We start from the raw sequence: 24068 nt of genomic DNA on the forward strand, positions 1-24068 counted from the left end.
TTCTTCGGTTGACGAGGTGAATATTAATGACCTAATCGTCGATCCTCATCCATTGGAGTATTATGGTGAGGCATTGCATACCCCTGCAGAGGTGTTAGCAATGTTCCCCGATATGTAGATAAGTAGAACATGTTCGTTTTTTGGTATTCCCGTATGTTGGTGTTTAACAACAGGGACAAGTACTTGGTTTTGTAAGATAGTTGTATGTATTTATTACCAAAATACCTATCTTTTGTAGTGGTTAATGCATCTTTTACCAAGATACCCACTCTTAGTTGTATAGTTTTGGTCATCTGACTTATGTATGAAAAATATTTCATGTCAGAGACATTTTTTACCGTAATATGCAGTTTGAATGCGATGGTAATTTTTTATATCGTGATATGCAATGTAAATGCGATGGTAATTTTTAGTGTACACGTATATAAAAGAAAATAAAAAGTAACTTTTATTAACTTAATAACTGAAAAAAAAAGAGACATCGTTCTTGATGGATACTTGTTCATAAAAAAAGAAAACAGTCCAACCCGCCGTTAGGGTCGGGAGTCTACATGTAAACAAATGAGCAGTGTTCCAGCTACATGGAACCACTGTGCCATCGAGCCTAGATAGGCGGTAAGCCCGTTTGCCTAAGTCTTCTTGGATTATGTAGGGGCCTTCCCAGTTGGGTCCAGCTTGCCTGGGGGTTCAGCTCTACTGACTTCGTTATCCCGCATGACGTACTCGCCCTACTTGAAGGTTTGCTGAGCCACGCGCTGGTTATAATACTTCTCTATGGTTTTCTTGTATTTTGCCTCGCTGATGCCGGCGGCTTCACGCCATTCTTACAGGAGGGCCACGCCTTCCCGTAGGAGCCTGTTATTGTCATCATCAGTTGTTAGGCGCCTTAGTGAAGGTAGCCCCACTTCCGCGGGTATCATCGCCTCTGCGCTATAGGTCAGGCTGAAGGGGGTTTCGTTGTTACTTGTCTTGGGCATGGTTCGATGTGCCCAGAGGACATTTAGCAATTCTTCTACCTAAGAACTACCCTCGTAGCTTAAACTTCTTTTGATTCCATCCAGCAGACTTCTATTTGCCCACTCCACTTGGTCGTTTCCTTGGGGATGTGCGACCGATGTAAATATTTGCTGAATTTGCAGCTCCGCACACCAATCTTGTAGGACCTTATCTGTGAATTGTGTTCCATTGTCACTTATAAGATACATCGGCAAACCAAATCTGCAGACTATATGTTCCCATAGGAATTTCTTGGCATTCTCAGCAGTTATCGTGGCCAAAGGATTCGCTTCAACCCACTTGGTGAAATAGTCGATTGCCACGATTAAGTATTTTAGCTTTCCTGGGGCCAGCGGGAATGGTCCCACGATATCAACTACCTACTTTTGAAAAGGCCATGCCGCTGTAACGGGGATCAAGTTTTTCTTAGGGCGGGGTGTTTGTGGGGCAAATTTTTTACAGCTGCGGCATTTTCTGAGTTCGTCTAACGCGTCTTCATGCATCCCAAGCCAATAGTATCCAGCGTTTTGGATTTTGGCGACAACTGCTTGGGGTCTGGCGTGAATGCCACATATACCAACGTGTATTTCTTGGATCAAGTACTTGGTTTCCGCTAGGGATACACACCGTAATAGTGGTCCCAAATACGACTTCCTGTATAAGACGCTGTTGTTGACCTCATATTGTAATGCCTTTGTTTGTATCTTCTGGGCCTCGCCTCTGGCGGAGGGTAATTCCCCTTTTGTGAGGAATTTTAAAATTGGAGTGTACCAGCAGGGTTCTTCTGTTGTGATGGCGGATACTTTCGGGGACTCCATGGAAGGTAACTAGAGCGTTTCCACCTTCACCTCCTTTTCCATGCCAGAAGTAGCTAGCTTTCTTAGGGCGTCGGCTATCTTGTTTCTTCCTCGATGGACGTGATTTAGTGTAACGTTGTCAAATGAGGGTATGAGTTCCTTGGTTTTAGCCAAGTATTTTGCCATTGTTTCGTCTTTGGCTTCATAGGTCTCATTCACCTAATTATTGACCAGCAAAGAGTCAACGTATGCATCGACTCGTGATGCTCCCATGGACTTGGCCATTCTCAGACCCACTAACAGCGCTTCATATTCTGCCTCGTTGTTGGAGCACTCGAAGTCAAAACGCATAGCGTACATAAATTTTATTTCATCCGGGATTATTAGCATGAGGCCTGCCCCGGATCCTTTTCCACTGGAAGACACTTCCGTGTATAACTTCCAAGTCTGCCTGGCTGTGCTAGATTTGGGTATGTCATTAACCACGGGGTCTTGTAGCACTTCTCTATCAGCAATCTCAGCTAAGAAATCAGCGATTACTTGCCCCTTAATTGCTGTTCGTTTTCGATATTCAATGTCTAGGGCTCCCAGCTCAATTGCCCATTTGGCCAGTCTCTCAGAGATTTCTGGTTTGTGTAAGATTTGCTGCAGGGGATAGTTTGTTAGAATTTGCACGCGGTGCCTTTCGAAGTCTTTGAAGTCAATGCACATCCGCCATGTGCCGTCTGGTTTTTTGACCACAACGGGGTTTGATACCCATGTATGGTATTTTGTTTCCCGAAGGATTTTAGCCTCGACCAACTTTCTAACTTCTCTTACCACTGTATCTCTTCGATTAGGGGCCATGCTACGCTTTCACTGGGCCACTGGTTTGATGCCTGGGAGTGTAGCTAATCTGTGTTCTGCCTTGTCTCGGGGTATCCCGGTCATATCGAAGTGTTCAAAAGCAAAGATATCGGCATTCCTCCTTAACAGTTGTTTCAAGTTGTTTTGGACTTCAGGAGAGAGGCCATCTCCTATTGTAACTGTTTGATCGGGGTGGCATGTGCTCAAAACCCACCTTTCTGGGCCGATGACACCGGTAGGTCCCTGACGGCATCTTTTTATGTCTAAAACTTCACCCAACTTGTCCCGGTAAACTGTTGCAATCCCCCGTGGTGTGGGGAACTTCATGAACCCACGCGCCGTGGAGACAACAACATCTACTTTTCTCAGGGTAAACCTTCCAATTATTAAATTGTGGTAGGATTCAGCACGTACCACAAGAAATGTGAGGAGTATGGTCCTTTCGCGAGGGGCGAGTCCAAATGTTACCAGAAAGGTGATTTGGCCAATTGGGTCAACCTTTTCTCTGGTGAACCCTTTAATAGGGGCGTGTACTGATTCGAGAAGCTTCTTGTCTTCCGGTTGCATCCTGTTGAAACAGTGCTCGTAGGTTATATCTTCAGAGCTTCCATTGTTAACCAGGATCCTTCTCATGTTGTAATCGCCTACAGGGGCGGATATGATGAGGGGGTCAGTGGTGAGGTGTAAATCCTCAACCCGTGGTTCGGCCGTCATGGTTGCCAGCATCCATGGCTCGAGCGTGGAGAAACTCCATTTTGCTCCCTTTCCTTTATCGGCGTATACCATATTCAATTCCCGCTGTCTCTTGCCCGCCCCTTTGTCAGCGTCTTCCTTTTTAGGGGGCGGACCCTGCTTTATATCTCGAACAAGGTGAGCCAACTTACCCGTCTTCAAGTAGTATTCGATTTGGTTCTTCAACTGATAGCAATCGTTAGTATCATGGCCACTGCCCTTGTGATATTCACAGTATTTGTTGGTGTCTTTGTTGGGCGTGTCATTCAATCGTTAGTATCATGGCCACTGCCCTTGTGATATTCGCAGTATTTGTTTCGTTGCACTCTATTATCTTGGCTTTTTTCTGCTTCCTTTTTCCTGTTAGCAGCGTGACTGGCCGCCACAGTCTTTTCTTGTGTGACATACACTTTGGCTATTCTCAGGATTTCATCTATGGTGGAGGGCACACCATCCCTTCCATATAGTGTCCTTAACAGCTCGTCATCGTTTACTCCTTGTAGGAAAGCACCGCAGACCAGATCATTTGTTACCCCTGTGATCGCCAAGCTTTTTTTGTTGAATCTGACGATGAAACTTTCCACCGTCTCATTATCTCGCCGACGAATATGGAGAAGTTCGTTTCGATCTTTTGTGTGTCGCCTTTGTTGACTGAATTATAGCTGAAGCTTGGCCACTAAATCTTCAAAACTGTCAATTTCCCCCACGGGCAGGCAATCCCACCATACTCGTGTCGCCCCTACTAGTGTTTGAACGAACATCTTGCACAAGAGAGGCATGGGCCAGCAGGCTACCTCTCCCGCGCTTTTGAACAAATTGAGGTGGTCATCAGGGTCGCTTAAACCATCATATTTGCCCACTGTCTGGGGCATCTTGGTTTCTCCTTGATCGGGGCTTTAGCGATTCTCCTTGTAAATTTGGAACTGAAAGTAGCGTCTGCAGGCTTGTAAGGCCTGGTAAGGTCGTCATATTCCTCGTTGATGGGGTGTACTTGTTGAGTCGCCCTGTGACACCCCAGGAAAACTAGGAAACCACGCAACTTAACTAGCTTCCTCAGTAACCACGTGCTAAATTTCAGGACGAAATTCTGTTAACAGGGGGAGAATGTGACAACCCTCAAAATTTCATGTATCCGTATGATTTATTTCTGTTAATTAAAGTGCTTGATGACAGTGCTGAATTACATAACTGTTTCTGATTACTGTGTCATACTTACATGTGCTTGTTAACATACTAGTCTTGTGCAAAAAATTTACTAAATAGTCCTGTATGCTTTCCTGAGTGTTGGGAATTAAAAGTGTTACAAAAAGATATATATATAAGACACTAAACGGTATAACTTAGCACTTTAACGAGACAGTATCTAACCGAACAACCGGACACTACCCGAAACACCAAAATAATGCTAGAAGCATTGTTTTATCATTGCCAAGCTAGTTATGGTCCCCGAACATCATAATACACTATAAAATTATCTAGTAACTAAGTCCTAACTAATACTTGGATTTTTAACTTAATAACTAACTAGCTAGTTTAACCTAGCCTACTACCCCCCCCCCACCTATCTCATGGCCACCAAGGCCCTTACACACTTGATTTTCTTTGAATTATTTATTAGATTATGTTTGTTCTTTTGAGACAAAATATATATGGGTTAATACTTAAGTATTGATTATAGGAATGCACAACATGAACTTAACTTCATTTCTTACACACATCAAAACACACCTCAAACTCTCTCTTCTCCCTCTTGGCTTCAGCCGAAATCAACAACAACACCACCATCATTCACTCATCTTCAATCAATTTCAAGCATATACAAAGGTGTTAGAGGTTGCACAAGGAAGCTAGGAGCTTTCAGAAGTTCAAGGACCTTCTTCATTTGTTTTTATCCACTCCATTTCTTACCTTGATCATTCCTAGCCTTGAGCTAGTGGTAAGAACATCATACACACCATTTTACATCTTACTATAGTGGTTAAAAGATGATACATTTTGATTATCATGAAGAACACTAAGAATCAAAAGAATGAAACTTGAACATAAGCTTAAACAAGATGATACATGAAGAAATAATGTTAGTATGATGTTGTGTGGTATATGTTGATGCTTGCTTGTTGATTACTAGAAATATGATGTTGATCTTCATATGGAACTTGATAAATCATGATTAAAGACATGAGTTAACAAGTTAGGATGTGATTAAGGGTTTACATAAAATGATCACCTTCACATTTAGACATGAACTTGAACATAAGATGATTTCTTGTAAAATAACAAACAAAGTGAACTAGTAATCTTGTAGATTCAAGACTTGTGAAAGATTTTCCTAAAAGAACCAAGTTTGAAAAGATGATTCTTGAAAGATCATGATTTTTAGTAAACCTACACTATTTTTAGTAACAAAATAAGTGTAGAAATATTTTTGGAACAAGAAGATGTGGTAAATAAATATTTTTGTAAAATCTACCTACAAGTTGTAAACATCTAGAAATCCCGAGAAAGAGATTTTCACAAAAGTAAATACACTTCGGGAGGTAACTAAGACCACTAAATACCTTACCAAGTTACTACGCGTTTTTACGAAAACTCAAGTTCATGTTACTACGTAGAGTGCATTGTTTTTACACTTGGTGAATGTAATATTGTTTAGTGATTGATTGTTGATTGTTGAATAATGTTTGGAAAAGAAAATGATATGCTTATTAGCAAAGACACCTCCATTTACACAGGAAACTCTGGCGAAATTTTCTAAAAATTCTAACACTTAGAAATTATTTTTCTAACAAGTGTTCATAAATAAGTTTTAACTTTGTTTTTCAAAATAAACCTCGCCATGAGTTTTGTTACAAAAATACAAAGTAGCGGAGGTTGGTTTTTACAAGTAAAATGGTTAAGTGTATATATATATATATATATATATATATATATATATATATATATATATATATATATATTTAGAATATATATTTTATACTAGAACACTTGTGTGGATACTTGTTTATTTTGTGAGATAGTTATATTATTTTATGGTAAAATAATATAACTTAACAAAGTATCTTGACATTAGAATTGTGTGGTACGTGATAGATGTAATGAGTAGATAAACCGTACGTAGGATACGTGTTATGCGTGAGAAACTGATTGTTATATGTACCTTATTAGGATGTACTTGATTTCTGATTATTAGAGTAACTAATCTAACCGAGCAAACCAAGGTGAGTTCACACTCTCTACAAGGCATGGGATTCCTGGTGGTTTGGGAATGGGTTAAAGAACTAAAACGGAACCTACATATCCTACTTGGGTAGGATATGTACTGCCATCCTCCATGGGTAGGATGCCAATATTAATCTTGCGTATTCTCCTTGGGTAGAATACATACGTTCGTCCTCCTTGGGTAGAATACATACGTTCGTCCTCCTTGGGTAGGTCAACAACCTTAAAACTTACTAGACAAAACTCTATCATTAATTCCCTCATTTTATATCGACTTAATCGCCGAGGCCAATGGCGAGCGGGTCATTAGTTAATAGCACTATTAGGTTTAACAAACCTCACACCGTGCCAGTCGGACGGGCGTGTACTAATGGACTATGGCAAACTGTCAATGATGATGGACATTGACGTAGGGCACAACTTCTTTTCGTTAGTAGTCGATATGGTAATTGTCTAGTGGTTCACATGGGGAAGCCCCCACCGATTATGGATATGGTTTGGGTAATAAAGAAGGAACTGGTTAATCATATTTTCAACTATGGGGTAACCCCCACGGCAAGTAAGCCAGCAAAAGACAAACCATGTTTTCGGAAACAACTCAAAACTAAACAACCAAGTGTGAACTCACTCAACTTTGTTGTTGACTCGTTGTTACATGCCTTACAGGTCGTTAGATGCTTATGGAACTTGCATGAGGAGGAGGTCGTTATGGGATATGGACTGTTATATCCCGTGCTTAATATTTGAACTTTATGAACCTGTAAGACTTATGTTTTGGTTTCACGTTTTATGCTTCCGCTGTTAACTTAAAGTTGGTTACTTTCTTTTGGTCACTAATTGGATTGTGGTTGGTTTTATTTATTTAATTACGTTTTTCAATATGATTGGTGGCTCGATTCTGGTCATAACACGCCTCCAAGCGGTGATACTCCTCATGGTGGGTTTTGGGGGTGTGACAGATTGGTATCAGAGCCATTGGTTATAGTGAACTTGGTTTTAAAAGGGGAAAAGCTTTTTAACAAAACTAGACTATAACCTGTACAGTGCTCAACGATCCACAACGACGCTTCGTTCCACGTGCAAGACTCGACACAATAGGTGGTATGATTTATGTCTATATTGTCTGATAGATAGTTCACATAGTGCATTAGTTAACGTGATAAATGCTATTTGAACCTTGTGTGTTTACTCTCTTCTATCGTCCCACGCTTACGCACTTTCGCGACACTTTTCTCACTTACGTTGCTTCATTGTGAAGATCATGAGCGGACGCGGAGGACGTGGTGGTATCAACCTGACTCAAGCCCAGTTGACGGCTTTGACCAATGAACGAGTGGCTGAGGCACTCGCAGCTGTCCCTGCAGGAGGTATAACCTTCCATATCAACCCATCTTAGGACGTTTAGATCCTACCCTCGCAAACCAACCCTTGTGCTTAACCTTGTCTTTTATTCTCGCGCAACAGGTCAACATGCTCAGCCTCCTGTGTGCACGTTCAAAACATTGATGGACTGCCGACCTAGTACTTTTAGCGGCACAGAAGGAGCGGTAGGTCTTCTTCACTGGTTCGAGAAGCTTGAGTCTGTTTTTGAGATGTGTGAATGCCCTGAAGATCGTAGGGTGAAATTTGCTACTGGAACACTCGAAGGTGCTGCGCTAACCTGGTGGAAAGCACAGGTTCAACTGCTAGGGCTGGCGGTTGCTAATGCCACCCCATGGAACGACTTCAAAGAACTGATGAAAGAAGAGTATTGTAGTCATGACGACATCCACAAGCTAGAGGTGTAATTTTTCAATTTGAAGATGACGGGGTCTGAAATCGAGGCATACACAAAGAGGTCAAACGAATTAGCTATCTTGTGTCCTACTATGGTGGATCCTCCTATCAACCGTATCGAATTATACCTTAAGGGTTTGGTGCCAGAAATTCAGAGCCACGTGACCTCAGCTAATCTTGGCACCATTCAGCAAATCATCCGGTCGGCTCACCGTCTCACTGATCAGGCAGTTGAGTAGAACAATCTGCCCAAGCGTATAAGCACTACTACTACTACTTCTGATGCTCCCAGTGATAACAAGCGCAAGTGGGATGGAAATTCGGGCAAGGATTCTACTTCAGTTCAGTCTCAGTCCCAGCAGCGAAAGACTGATGACTACCAGATTCCTAGTCAGCAATCTTCGGGTAGTCAAGGACAGGGTGGATACCGAGGGAACCACCCCAAGTGCAACCGGTGCAACAAGCATCATAGCGGGCAGTGCCACAAGGGTCGTTGTCTGAGGTGTAACAAGTTTGGTCATGAAGCAAAGGATTGCAGGGGCGCACGACCAGCAAATCAGAATCGCCAACAACAACAACAACAAGCTCCACAGAACCACCAGCAGCAGCAACATCAGGGCAATAAAGGATGCTTTCAGTGTGGCGCTGAAGGCCACTTTAAGAGGAACTGTCCTCAGCTGAACCAGAATCAGAACAAGCACAACCAAGGAAATGGGAACAACCACGGAGGCAACAACGGGGGTAACAATAATGGCAATGGCGCCCGAGGTCGTGCCTTCGTGATTGGTCAGGGTGATGCACAGAACGATCCCAATGTTGTGATGGGTAAGTTTCTTCTGGATGATTTCTTTGTTACTGTTTTATTTGATTCGGGTGCCGATACTAGTTATGTGTCCTAAAAAGTGAGCCAAATGCTTAAGCGCACAACACTTTTGACCACCAAACACACGGTAGAACTAGCAAACGTTAAAAGTCTTGAAGCCGCACACATAATTAGGGGTTGTAATCTTGTTCTAGCTGGTCAGGCCTTCTCTATCGATCTTATTCCTATCGTTCTAGGTAGTTTCGACATTGTTATTGGGATGGATTGGTTATCTCATCAGCAAGCGGAAATTCTTTGCAACGAGAAGATTGTTCGCATCCCTCGTTCTGGTAAAGAACCCCTCGTAATTCGTGGCGACAAGAGTGGTACTGTTGTGGGCATCATCTCTTTCCTTAAGGCCCAGAAGTTGTTGTGAAAGGGCCACACTGCTATTCTAGCCCTCGTTTCTGATACGTCCTCGGAAGAAAGGAAGATAGAAGATATACCTATTGTACGCGACTTTCCTGAGGTATTTCCTGAGGAATTACCTGGTCTTCCGCCTCATCGTCAAGTCGAGTTTCAAATCGAGCTAGCTCCTGGAGCAGCGCCCATAGCTCGAGCACCTTATCGTCTTGCTCCATCAGAACTGGAAGAACTATCCACGCAACTACAAGAACTCTTGGAAAAGGGTTTCATACGTCCTAGCTCTTCGCCTTGGGGAGCTCTAGTGTTATTCGTGAAGAAGAAATACGGTACCTTCAGAATGTGTATTGACTACCGCGAACTCAACAAGGTGACCGTGAAGAATCGTTATCCTCTCCCACGCATTGATGACTTATTCGACCAGTTGCAAGGGTCGAGTTTCTACTCAAAGATTGACCTGAGGTCAGGCTACCATCAACTGAGAGTCCGAGACGAGGATATCTCTAAGACAACATTCAGGACTCGGTATGGGCATTACGAGTTTCTGGTTATGCCTTTTGGATTAACGAATGCACCTGCAGTCTTCATAGATCTCATGAACCGAGTGTGCAAGCCTTACCTGGATAAGTCTGTCATTGTATTCATCGACGATATCCTGATCTATTCGAAGAGTCAGGAAGAACACGAGCAACACCTGAGGCTTATTTTGGAACTTCTTCGAACAGAGCAGTTGTATGCCAAATTTTCGAAATGTGACTTCTGGCTTCGCTAAGTCCACTTTCTAGGCCACATGGTAAATGAGGATGGAATTCATGTGGATCCATCCAAGGTTAACTCGATCAAGAACCGGCCTGCACCCCGTACACCAACAGAAATCCGCTAATTCTTGGGTTTGGCAGGATATTACAGAAGGTTTATCAAGCATTTCTCAAAGATTGCGTAACCTCTCACTTCACTGACTCAGAAGGGTGTCACCTATCGTTGGGGTGATGCACAGGAGTCCGCATTTCAACACTTAAAAGACAGACTTTGTAGCGCGCCTATCCTCTCATTGCCTGAAGGCACAGATGATTTTGTGGTTTACTGCGACGCTCCCATCCAAGGACTTGGTTGCGTGTTGATGCAACGTGACAAGGTCATTGCGTATGCATCGCGCCAACTTAAAGTTCACGAAAGGAACTATACTACGCACGACTTGGAATTGGGAGCAGTTGTTTTCGCACTTAAGATATGGAGACATTACCTATACGGTACCAAGTGCGCCATTTACACTGATCACAGGAGTCTCGAGCATATCTTCAAGCAAAAGGAATTAAACATGCGACAACGTCGATGGGTCGAGCTCTTGAATGATTACGAATGTGCGATCAAGTACCATCCGGGCAAAGCCAATGTTGTGGCCGACGCCCTCAGTCGAAAGGATACTATACCTAAGCGTGTACGTGCGCTACAGCTTACCATTCACTCTAGCCTTCCCGCTCAAATACGATATGCTTAGGTTGAAGCGTTGAAAGCAGAAAACATCAGGGCTGAGTCCTTACGAGGATCGAGGCAACGGTTAGAACAAAAGGAAGACGGCGCCTACTATGTAACAGGGCGCATCTGGGTCCCACTTTACGGAAACTTACGCGAGCTTGTGATGGACGAAGTGCACAAGTCTCGTTATTCAGTACATCCTGGTTCAGATAAGATGTACTACGATCTTAAGACTATGTATTGGTGGCCTGGTATGAAAGCCAACATAGCAACCTACGTCACTAAATGTTTGACTTGTGCGAGAGTTAAGACTGAATATCAGAAACCATCAGGCCTACTCCAACAACCTGAGATACCTAAATGGAAATGGGAGCAAATTTCCATGGATTTCGTAACTAGCCTGCCTAGATCTCAACGCGGAAATGATACCATTTGGGTGATCGTGGATCGACTGACCAAGTCTGCACATTTTCTAGCTATCAAGGAAACGGATAAGTTTTCTACTCTAGTAGACGTATACCTAAAGGAAGTAGTATCAAGGCACGGAGTGCCAACCTCCATCATTTCTGATCGTGACTCATGTTTTACATCTGAATTATGGCAAGCTATGCACAAGTCCTTTGGTTCTCGATTAGACATGAGCACGGCATATCATCCACAGACGGATAGGCAATCTGAACGCACCATCCAAACCCTTGAAGACATGCTTAGGGCATATGTAATCGCCTTCGGTAATGGTTGGGAAAAACATCTCCCGTTAGTGGAGTTTTCGTATAACAACAGTTACCACACCAGTATCCAGGCCGCTCCGTTCGAGGCATTGTACGGACGGAAGTGCCGATCAGCACTTTGTTGGGCAGAAGTTGGCGATAGTCAAATCACTGGCCCAGAACTAGTAGTGGATACAACCGAAAGGATTGCTCAGATACGACAATGAATGGCGGCAGCTCGTGACCGTCAGAAAAGCTATGCTGATAAGCGAAGGAAACCACTCGAATTCCAGGTTGGGGATCGAGTGCTACTTAAAGTCTCGCCTTGGAAAGGTGTAGTTCGTTTCGGCAAGCGAGGCAAACTCAACCCGCGATATGTTGGACCCTTCGAAATCATTGCGAAAATTGGCAAGGTGGCCTACAAGCTGAATCTACCGGCAGAACTCAGCGGAGTTCACAATGTTTTCCATGTGGCGAATCTGAAGAAGTGTCTGTCAGATGAAACCCTCATAGTTCCTCTCAAGGAGCTCACTATCGACGATCAGTTGCGATTCGTCGAGGAACCAGTAGAGATTACTGATCGAGATGTTAAGATTCTCAAGCGTACCAGAATACCTCTTGTCCGAGTTCGTTAGAACTCCAGTCGTGGCCCAGAGTATACCTGGGAACGAGAAGACCAAATGAAACTCAAGTATCCCCAGTTGTTTAGAAAAAGTGCAACCAATACTGAGACTGAAGCTACTATAGAATTTCGGGACGAAATTCCAAACCAACGGGGGGATGATGTGACACCCTAGGAAAACTAGGAAACCACGCAACTTAACTAGCTTCCTCAGTAACCACGTGCTAAATTTCGGGACGAAATTCTCTTAACAGGGGGAGAATGTGACAACCCTCAAAAGTTCATGTATCCGTACGATTTATTTATGTTAATTAAAGTGCTTGATGACTGTGCTGAATTACTTAACTGCTTTCTGATTACTGTGTCATACTTACATGTGCTTGTTAACATACTAGTCTTGTGCAGAAAATTACCAAATAGTCTTGTATGCTTTCCTGAGTGTTGGGAATTAAAAGTGTTACAAAAAGATATATATAAGACACTAAACGATATAACTTAGCACTTTAACGGGACAATATCTAACCGAAAAACCGGACACTATGCGAAACACCAAAATAATGCTAGAAGCATTGTTTTCATCATTGCCAAGCTAGTTATGGTCCCCGAACATCATAATACACTATAAAAATATCTAGTAACTAAATCCTAACTAATACTTGGATTTTTAACTTAATAACTAACTAGATAGTTTAACCTAGCCTACTACCCCCCCCCCACCTATCTCACGGCCACCAAGGCCCTTACACACTTGATTTTCTTTGAATTATTTATTAGATCATTTTTGTTCTTTTGAGACACAATACACATGGGTTAATACATAAGTATGGATTATAAGAATGCACAACATGAACTTAACTTCGTTTCTTACACACATCCCAACATACCTCAAACTTTCTCTTCTCCCTCTTGGCTTCGGCCGAAATAAACAACACCAACACCACCATCATTCACTCATCTTCAATCAATTTTAAGCATATACAAAGGTGTTAGAGGTTGCACAAGGAAGCTAGGAGCTTTCAGAAGTTCAAGGACCTTCTTCATTTGTTTTTATCCACTCCATTTCTTCTCTTGATCATCCCTAGCCTTGAGCTAGTTGTAAGAACATCATACACTCCATTTTACATCTTACTATAGTGGTTAAAAGATGATATATGTTGATTATCATTAAGAACACTAAGAATCAAAAGAATGAAACTTGAACATAAGCTTAAACAAGATGATACATGAAGAAATAATGTTAGTATGATGTTGTGTGGTATATGTTGATGCTTGCTTGTTGATTACTGGAAATATGATGTTGATCATCATATGGAACTTGTTAAATCATGATTAAAGACATGAGTTAACAAGTTAGGAGGTGATTAAGGGTTTACATAAAATGATCACCTTCACATTTAGACATGAACTTGAACATAAAATGATTTCTTGTAAAATAACAAACAAAGTGAACTAGTAATCTTGTAGATCCAAGACTTCTGAATGATTTTCCTAAAGGAACCAAGTTTGAAAAGATGATTCTTGAAAGATCATGATTTTTAGTAAACCTACACTATTTTTAGTAACAAAATAAGTGTTGAAATATTTTTGGAACAAGAAGATGTGGTAAATAAATATTTTTGTAAAAAGTACCTATAAGTTGTAAACATCTAGAAATCCCGAGAAAGAGATTTTCACAAAAGTAAATACACTTCGGGAGGTAACTAAGACCACTAAATACCTTACCAAGTTATTACGCGTTTTTACAAAAACTCAAATTCATGTTACTACGTAGAGTGCATTGTTGTTACACTTGGTGAATGTAATATTGTTTTTAGTGAATGATTATTGATTGTTGAATAATGTTTGGAAAAGAAAATGATATGCTTATTAGCATGGACACCTCCATTTACAAAGCTAACTCTGGCGAAATTTTCTAAAAATTCCACAACTTAGAAATTATTAACAAGTGTTCATAAATGCGTTTTAACTTTGTTTTTCAAAATAAACTTCGGCATGAGTTTTGTTACAAAAATACAAACTAGCGGAGGTTGGTTTTTACAAGTAAAATGGTTAAATATATATATTTAGAATATATATTTTATACTAGAACACTTGTGCGGATAGTTGTTTATTTTGTGAGATAGTTATATTATTTTAGGGTAAAATAATATAACTTAACAAAGTATCTTGACATTAGAATTGTGTGGTACGTGATAGAAGTAATGAGTAGATAAACCGTACGTAGGATACGTGTTATGCGTGAGAAACTGATTGTTATCTGTACCTTATTAGGATGTACTTGATTTCTGATTATTAGAGTAACTAATCTAACCGAGCAAACCAAGGTGAGTTCACACTCTCTAGAAGGCATGAGATTCCCGGTGGTTTGGGAATGGGTTAAAAAACTAAAACGGAACCTACATATCCTCCTTGGGTAGGATATGTACTGCCATCCTCCATGGGTAGGATGCCAATATTAATCCTACGTACGTTCGTCCTCCTTGGGTAGGACAACAACCTTAAAACTTACTAGACAAAACTCTATCATTATGTCCCTCATTTTATATCGACTTAATTACCGAGGCCAATGGCGAGCGGGTCATTAGTTAATAGCGCTATTAGGTTTAACAAACCTCACACCATGCCAGTCGGGCGGGCGTGTACTAATGGACTATGGCAAACTGTCAATGATGATAGACATTGACGTAGAGCACAACTTATTTTCGTTAGTAGTCGATATGGTAATGGTCTAGTGGTTCACATGGGGAAGCCCCCACCGATTATGGATATGGTTTGGGTAATAAAGAAGGAACTGGTTAATCATATTTTCAACTATGGGGTAACCCCCAACGGCAAGTAAGCCAGCAAAAGACAAACCATGTTTTCGGAAACAACTCAAAACTAAACAACCAACTGTGAACTCACTCAACTTTGTTGTTGACTCATTGTTACATGCCTTACAGGTCGTTAGATGCTTATGGAACTTACACGAGGAGGAGGTCATTGTGGGATATTGACTGTTATGTCCCGTGCTTAATATTTGAACTTTATGAACCTATAAGACTTATGTTTTGGTTTCACGTTTTATGCTTCCGCTGTTAACTTAAAGTTGGTTACTTTCTTTTGGTCACCAATCGTATTGTGGTTGGTTTTATTTATTTAATTACGTTGTTCAATATGATTGGTGGCTCGATCCTGGTCATGTCACGCCTCCAAGCGGTGATACTCCGCATGGTGGGTTTTGGGGGTGTGACACGCCCCGCCCTGGCTTGTTCCGTGGGTAACAGGGGGTTGGGCTGTGGTGATGTTGAGTGTAGTGCTAGGACCCCCGTTTGGAGAGAAACGAAGTCTTGATGTGTTTCGCCTGTCGTAAACAGGCTCCGCCGTAGGCGGGCATTGACCATAATTTGGCTGTAACGTTGGAAAGGACCACCACGGTGGCATGTAAGCCGCGTTTGGCGGCTGTTGGGCATAACTCTGCGCTGTCATCTGTGGTGAGTACACCTGGTTGTTGTACAGGGGTAGGTACCCATAAGGAGGTGCATAATAATAGCTTGAGAAATAAGCTTGATTCCCAGGTGTGACTGGAGCATTCGTGATTCCGGCAGGCATGATTACCGGTTAATGGGGTGGCGTGGACAACGCAGTTGTAAGCGCCGCGGTATAAAGCGGTGGCATAGCATGCGTGATAGGCGGCTGATAATACTGGGTTATACTCATTCGTTGTGTAATGTTGCCTGGACCCGCGTATGTGATAACGGGCATTGTGCTGTGACGTATAGTCTGTGCAATTGTCGTCAATGCTAGGGTAGAAACAATGGTGGTTGCTGTGGTTGGAGCCACCGGCCGTAGTTGCCATGAGGTGTACGAGAGAGGGTCTACAGCTACTCTCCCAGAGGGAGCAACTGAGGTGCCTGCAAACCCCGGTGGTGCTTCTGCTTCGAACTCCTGGTCCAAAGACCTGGTTATGGTGGGTGAGGCAGGCATGGTGGTAACCACAGAACTCGTCACCAGTAACGGATCACTTGTTATCACTGCTTGATTTGGTGTTGTTGCCGTGTTCTGATCGCTTGCCATTGGGTATAAGTTCACAGATGTTACTGAATGGTCCCATGGATGGCGCCAATGAAGAAACACGGACCTGAACGGTAGGCTCCGACTAGGACTTCAACTCTTGGCAATCCGAACAACTGACTGCAAAACATAACACCGTTAGGACTCGTTACAGGAATGGGGTTATTCCTGTAATCACCCTCCGGCGTGAGAATAAGTCTCGGTTTGGGAGTAAAAGAATATGTGTAAAGAGAGGGAGAGTAAAACGAGAACAGAATGTCCATACCTTTGATGTTTACCTCTATTTATAGTTTACCATTAGGGTTTCCTCTAACTTAGGATAGGCAGCGATAAGTTAGGGATTTGCATGATCTTCCCAAAAGATTGGGGATTCGGTTACGTGGTTTACCCATGCAGAATAGAAGATTCTAGAATAAACATGTGTAATTATATATTTATAATAAAATGATAGGTAATGACCGAGTCGGGTTAGCCGTTCCGGGACATACCTCGTCATATTTCCTTTTTTCGACGTATTAATTAAGTATCTAATATTTTTTTTTGATTCAACCATATGTAATACATGAGTTTCTAACCTTATATATACACATTACCAGCTATCTTATTGTAATAATAAAATGATAAAGTATTGTTATTCATTTCTAAAGCAACTGACATTATATATATATATATATATATATATATATAGGACAAAGATTCGCTAGGAACCACCCTTTATTGCGAGAACCGCGAGAACCAATGTGAACACAACCAAAAATGCTTAAAAATAGCTAAAAAACACACAAAAATTTTTTTTAATATTTTATATAAAAATCGCTACTTTTAGTAGCCAAAAAAAATATTAAATTTTTTTAAGAAAAAAAAATTTTTGCTACTAAAAGTAGCGATTTTAACATAAAAAATATTAAAAAAAAATTAGATTTTTTTCTTGATTTTTTTAGATTTTTTTAAGATTTTTTTAGGTTTTTTGAGGGTTTAGTTTTTAGCATTTTAGCTTGGGGGGAGGGGGGTTATGCTTTTTTTAGGGTTTTTTGGGGGTTTTAGTTTTTAGCATTTAGCTTGGGGGGGGGGGGGGAGGGTTAGGTTTTTTTTTTGGGGGGGGGGGGGGTTAGGTTTTTGGGGGGTGGGGTGGGGTGGGGGTTAGGTTTTTTTTAGGGTTTTTTAGCTATTTTAGATTGTGTTCACATTGGTTCTCGCGGTTCTCGCAATAAATGTGGTTCTGGCAATAGGAGGGAAGGATGTATAGAAAACCCGGGAAACTCAAAGCTCCCGATGTTTTTTTTTTTTTTTTTTTTGAAAAAATTTACACATGTTATATACATGTTTTTAAGGGTTTTGGGCAAAAAAAAAATCAAAAAAGCGCTGAGTAGATATTTAAAAAAAAAATAAACAAGTTTTGGTGTAACACGTGTTACATTCATCTGACATATTTGTAACATGTGTTACACCAAAACTTGTTTATTTTTTTAAAAAATATCTACTCAGCGCTTTTTTTTTTTTTTTTTTTTTGCCCAAAACCCTTAAAAACATGTATATAACATGTGTAAATTTTTTCAAAAAAAAAAAAAAAAACATCAGAAACTTTGAGTTTCCCAGATTTTCTAAATTAAAGTAGGTTTCTATAGATACTTACACTATTCTTATATTCACATTTAAGTTTGAACATTTATTATTCTTAATTTACTTTTTTAAAACCATATTTTCTTTTCATTTTTTATTAGTTACTATTATTTTTTATTTATTTAAATCCTATTTTTTATCAATTAGTTTGATATTTATTTAATAATTTATGTTGGTTTTTTTTTCTAAATATCATGAATAGTGATTTATTTTTATAATAATATATAGCTTTTTTATTATTTAATATTATAATACTTTATTTTTTATATTTACTTTTAAATTTAATATATTTTAATTGTTTTTACATTTTTTAAACCATATCTATTTTATCATTTATTTTTATGTTTTTACCAATTATTTTTTGTTTTTAATCTTATTTCCATTATCACATAATTCTAAATTTCTCTAATAACTTACATTCGTTAATATTATTTTTTAAAAAACTTAAATAAGTAGTTGTGTTTAATTTTTTCCCCTTAACATTCCAGTATAAGTTTTGTTAAAAATGAAGTTGTATTCAAAATAGAGTTTTTATTTGATATCGTAAAATTGTATGATTATAAATTAAACCGATTCTGATGAATTGTTTTTGGCAAACAACGTGCTTCATTTTCATATAACGTTAGTTTTACATTATCGTTTCCTCAATCTCGCCGCAATGCGTGACATCAACAAACCTAGTATACAGTGTTAACAATGGATCATGAATAGTAAATTTATTTTTATAATAATATATAGCTTTTTAATATTTTATTATTTAATTTAATGAAAAATCATGAATAGTAACTTTATTTTTATAATAATATATAGCTTTTTAATATTTTATTATTTAATATTGTAATTATTATTTAATATTGTGATAGCTTATCTTATATTCACTTTCTATTTTTAACATATTTTTATTTTGCTTTTTAATACCATAATTTGTTTTTCATTTATTATTTGGTTTTATTAATTCTTTTTTATTTTTTTTTTCTTAAATCATATTTCATTTTCTAATTAGTTTGATATATTTTAATAATTTATATTTGTAAGTTTAATTCTAAGGATCATAAATAGTGATTTTATTTTTATTATAATACATAATTTTTTAATATTTTATTTTTTATTTTTATAGTAGTTTGTTATTATATTTTCTTTTAAGTTTTAACATGTTTTTATTGTTATTTTAGTTTTTTAAACCGTATTTCTTTTATCAATTTTTTTGTTTTAATATTTCTTTTTTATTTTTTCAAACCACATTTCCTTTGTTACATTATTTGAAATTTCTCAAATAACTTACGTTCGTTAATTTTTTTTTCTAGAAACTTAACTATGTAATTGTGTTTAATATTTTCTTTCAACATTCCCGTATAAGTTTGGTTATAAATGAAGTTGTATTAAAAATTAATTATTTACTTGGTGTCGAAAAAAGTTATGATGATAAACTTAGCAAATTCTGACGGTTTGTCTTTCTAAGCAACAGTAATCATTTTCAAATAATGTTTGTTTTGCAATATCATCTACTTTGTTTCAACACACCAGGACGTCAACAAACCTAGTTACTCTTTATGGTACTTAAATTGATTGTGCTCGTAGAATGGACAGATCATGCGCCACGTTAGGTTAAACGGTGTCGTAGTCGTAGTCATCTCAAGAGTGCAACCTAGATGATTAGGATAATTACTATTAGGGTTTTTAAGTGTTTAATTAGGACTAATTAGTGTTTTAATTTTCGGCTTCTATAATTATTTTAGCTAGGCTTGTGTAATATTTGGAGTGTGTAATATTATAATTAGGTTTGTGTAATTTTCGTGTAATTTGTTTTGTAAATTTTATGTATAATTTTACGTGTTTAACTAGAATTGCTTTATTTGTTTTATAAGAAAATAATTTGTTTTACAGTTTAAATTAAATTAAAATAATTTGGTATTGGGGAAAACTGAGGAAATTTAGGATGACACTACGCAATCTGAGAAAAGCTGAAAAAAACTTATGTGGCGTTGATGTATTACACGGGAAAATCTTGACAACACCCTACACCCTTAGAAGTTTTCAATACCTTTTAGATGCTAAATTTTATGATAATATCAGAGCATTCGCATTGGTTCCCTTAAAAATATGTAAGTAGGTTATTTATATTTAAAAGAAATGGTTGTTAGTGAATGTGAGTGGAGTATATATGAGAATATGGTTGATTATCTGTAAATATATGAGAAATACTGTTTACTCTTATAATTTTTTTAATATTTATAGAAATGGTTGTGAGTGGAAGAAAAAAAAAGGCAATGATAAATGTATAAAAAATATGATTTAATTGAAAAAAAAAAAGTCATTATTTTTAGTGTATTTACATGGATATGAATAAAGAATCAATTGTGAATGTCCTAGAAATCAATAGAAGCTAACAACCAGGTGTTCTTTTACATTTTTTTGAACTAATAGGTTAACTCATGTTAAAATTTGGTTAACATGAATTACCTGTTTGTAGCTTTAGAAAACAACTGCTTGTTCATAAACTCGACAATCGCAACAATATATTTCCTTGACTACGATTCAAAGATCAATATTTAATTTCAAAATTACCAACTTAATTATTCCTACCTTGGATAAAGAAAGTATTCGGTCTACTTTCATGAACAAGATTAAACTACTCGTTATATGTAACCCTTTCAATCAAAATATTCCCACTTATGATTCTTTTTACTAAGTTACCCTTTTGACTATGGATAAGCTTAACTTAATAAAAAGATAACTAAACATAAAATACTTAGTGAACCATTTAACATGGGAATTTATGAGATAATCCTTCGAAAAGGAAAGTTTAACGTTTAGTTGTTATTTATTTATTTATTTATTTATTTATTTATTTATTTATTTATTATTATTATTATTATTATTATTATTATTATTATTATAATTATTATTATTATTATTATCCTTTTTAATTTGATATGATTATCCATAACCTTAAAATTCTTGTTGGTAAAGTAATTTGACTCGAACACATTCAAACAGAAAAGGGACCTAGTTTTCAATGGATTGATGCTTCAGCATTACACACAGTAAAAGCAGAATGAGGAGGGGCGGATCTAGACACTTTTGTGGGTTCCCAGGAACTCGTTCGGTTTAAAAAAAAATAGGAAAAAAATAGTGAAAATCTCATGTGATTTGGAAAAAAAAAAATAGTGAGGATTTACCAAAAGGAAACCAGTGAAAAAAATTCTTAGATCCGCCACTGATAATGAGTAAACGTACGTCAACCTGATAAGTCAATGTAACATAACTTTTCATAACCTGGGATAACTATCTTTACTTTGCAACCCTATATAAACACCATATAACGTCAATGATATAACTATCTTTCGTTCAACAATTTACACTTCAAAGTATGCAATTTTATGCTAACATAAGTGATTTGAGTCATAGTATTATGAAGAAGGCCAATAACATACCAGAAAGAAAGGTTATTGAAAGAAACCGGAGGAACAACATGAAAATCCTCTACTCTCAGCTGTTTTCTCTCGTCCCTGATCGTTTTAAATCCGAGGTTTATTAGATACCTATATATCTTTCTTAACCCTATGTCAAAAACTATGTTATTTGTATAATTTTACTAGGACTTGTGTGAACAAAAAGATGTAACCTTCCTTATTTATGTAGAATCACAGATATGTTGGTTGTAAGCGGGTATAAGGTTATTAAGCATGCATGACATGTTCTAGAATTGTGTTTAATATTTATTCTCATTATACGGTTCCTTACTTCGTCAATGCTTATGCTTGCAGGGAAACATGGAAATATCTGAGAGGATTAATGAAACTATAAATTACATTGAAAGCCTGAAAGCCAACATTGAGAAAATGAAGGACAAGAAGAAGAGTCATGCGGCTTCAGCTTCCCAATCGCTTGGTATTCAAATCCATGAAATGAGTCCAGATGTAGATGTAGTTATGATTACTGGATTGAAAAATCATTCCATTTTTTGTGACATTATTCGGGTTCTTAATCAATGTAGTGCTGAAGTAAGGCAGGCGAACTTTTCAGTCAGCGGACTTTGTACATTCCATGTACATGGTAAGAAGGTAATCTCTTATATATGTTTTGTGGTCTTACAAATAGTCTTTTCTTGTTGCATCATTTGTATATAAATGTTGAAACAAAATTAGTCATTGAAGAGTCTAAGTTCTATCACAGAACACCGGTTCATGGCTGTAATACCAATTAAGGAACAAAATATTTCATGAAATAAAAAAAAATCAGTGCATCTTAATGAGACGCAAAACACTGATGTGTGTGTGTTTTTTTTGTCTTGTTTTCTTGTAAATTTTCGTAGATTGAAGTCACAGATATATATAGGAGGCTAAATGGATTACTAACTGGATCTTCCAAAATCGAAGAACCAAACATTCATGTGCAATCATGCTTGGAAGAAGAAGGGAACTTAGATTTATGGGACTTTGAGATCTGCTCCGACGTATGGTTTATGGGCTGACCTGCTTGGAATGTTATATTTATGGAATCTAATGCATTATAATAAGCATCACTATGTGGATCATAGGATCAGTTTCATAGTTATATGGTATTTTTGTCTTCAGAAGCTTGTGATATATTGAAAACTTCTAAAGCAATGTATGTTGTAGACAAGAAGACTTATAATTTAGAGTAAATTACAAGTTTTGTCCTTTTTGTTTGTACCAAATTACAGGCGGCGTCCTTTACCTTTAAATTTGACGAGTTTTGTCCTTAATGTTTCAAAATCTTGCACGTTATGTCCTTTAGCGCTAACTCAGCCAGATTTTGTTGTTAAATATGGTCATGTGCTTTGCACATGAGGGTATTCTTGTCATTTTACCTTCCCAAGGACTACTTTGTAAATAACTATTATTCAGAGACTAAAAATTATATACAAAACTAAAAATTAAAAAAAAAAATTTAACACACTCTCTCTTCTCTCTTTAGTCTTCTCCACTGCTCTATCTCTCCTCACCGTAACAGCAACAAATTCAGGAATGTTCTTTTATACTTTCAGATCAAATAACGAAATCAGTCATCTTTAATGCTACAATGTCAGATCTGAAACTCTCTACTTTGTTCGTTCAGATTCAAAACATCATATACAAACTCATATCTCAGACCTGAAACATTCACTGCAACAAACATTCACTCCGATCTGTTAATCTTAACAGCCGATGGGCTCAACCGTGACTCAGCGAACTCAACTCGCCAAATTCTGCACTTCTCGCGACTGGTCCAAAGCCATTCGCATCCTCGATTCTCTCCAAATTCTGCACTTCTCGCGACTCGGAGTTACCAGATCTCTCCGTCGTGATCCGTCGTCGCTGCAAGCATGAATGGAGTTCGTCAGAATCGAAAATGTTATCGGACAGAGAGAGAGAGAGAGAGAGAGAGAGAGAGAGAGAGAGAGAAAGAAAAAGCAATAAATAAAGCAAAACTCAATAGTCTTATGTTGTCCTCGTCATACCACCCTTCCTTCTGCATTTACAGTTTTTTTTTTTACCTTTTTGCAGTCTCATACCTATTTACTACAACACATCTCTCACTCCATTTCTTACAATAACATGTTGTTTACCTTGGATCTGTTGGTGAGTTCATCCATTCAGTTTCTTTCTTTTCTTTCTCTTTTGATGTTGCCTTTTAGTTCAAGATCCCTTATAACATATCTTTCTCTTTTGATCTTGGCTTTCAGTTTCTGTCTTTTCTTTCTCTTTTGATCTTGCCTTTGAGTGTTTGGGTGTTATTTTTGTGTGGGGATGATAACAGTCAATGAATTCTGGAAAGAGAGAGAAGAGAGAAGAGAGGGAGAGTGTTTATATATTTTTTTTAGTTTTGTATATAATATTTAGTCCCTAAATAATAGTTATTTACAAAATAGCCCTTGGGAATGTAAAATGATAAGAATACCCTCATGTGCAGAGCATGCACATGACCATATTTAACAAAAAAAATCTGACTGGGTTAGGGATAAAGGACATAACGTGCAACATTTTAAAACA

General features: G+C 38.1%; 2 protein-coding genes across 2 annotated transcripts; one reads left to right on the forward strand and one right to left on the reverse strand.

The window, feature by feature from the left end:
- Positions 1 to 1376: 1376 nt before the first annotated feature.
- LOC110924468 lies at positions 1377 to 1814 on the reverse strand. The gene has a single exon (XM_022168470.1). The coding sequence runs from the start codon at positions 1812 to 1814 to the stop codon at positions 1377 to 1379; it is 438 nt and encodes a 145-aa protein (XP_022024162.1).
- Positions 1815 to 21431: 19617 nt separating this feature from the next.
- On the forward strand, positions 21432 to 22753 carry LOC110924467 (transcription factor bHLH162-like). The gene is made up of 3 exons (XM_035986852.1): positions 21432 to 21601; positions 21840 to 22136; positions 22388 to 22753. Exons 1-3 carry the CDS (start codon positions 21443 to 21445, stop codon positions 22544 to 22546), a joined length of 615 nt encoding a protein of 204 aa, XP_035842745.1. The 5' UTR covers positions 21432 to 21442; the 3' UTR covers positions 22547 to 22753.
- The last annotated feature ends 1315 nt before the right edge of the window (positions 22754 to 24068 follow it).

This window comes from Helianthus annuus, chromosome 17, assembly GCF_002127325.2.
Source record: "Helianthus annuus cultivar XRQ/B chromosome 17, HanXRQr2.0-SUNRISE, whole genome shotgun sequence".
Lineage (NCBI taxonomy): Eukaryota > Viridiplantae > Streptophyta > Magnoliopsida > Asterales > Asteraceae > Helianthus > Helianthus annuus.

Bases quoted from the DNA above. Each gene is read 5' to 3' on its own strand.
- LOC110924468 (XM_022168470.1), bottom strand. From the start codon at position 1,814: ATGGAGTCCCCGAAAGTATCCGCCATCACAACAGAAGAACCCTGCTGG.
- LOC110924467 (XM_035986852.1), top strand. From the start codon at position 21,443: ATGCAATTTTATGCTAACATAAGTGATTTGAGTCATAGTATTATGAAG. The intron at 21,602-21,839 runs GTTTATTAGATA...TTATGCTTGCAG, and splicing joins CTGATCGTTTTAAATCCGAG to GGAAACATGGAAATATCTGA. The intron at 22,137-22,387 runs GTAATCTCTTAT...AAATTTTCGTAG, and splicing joins TCCATGTACATGGTAAGAAG to ATTGAAGTCACAGATATATA.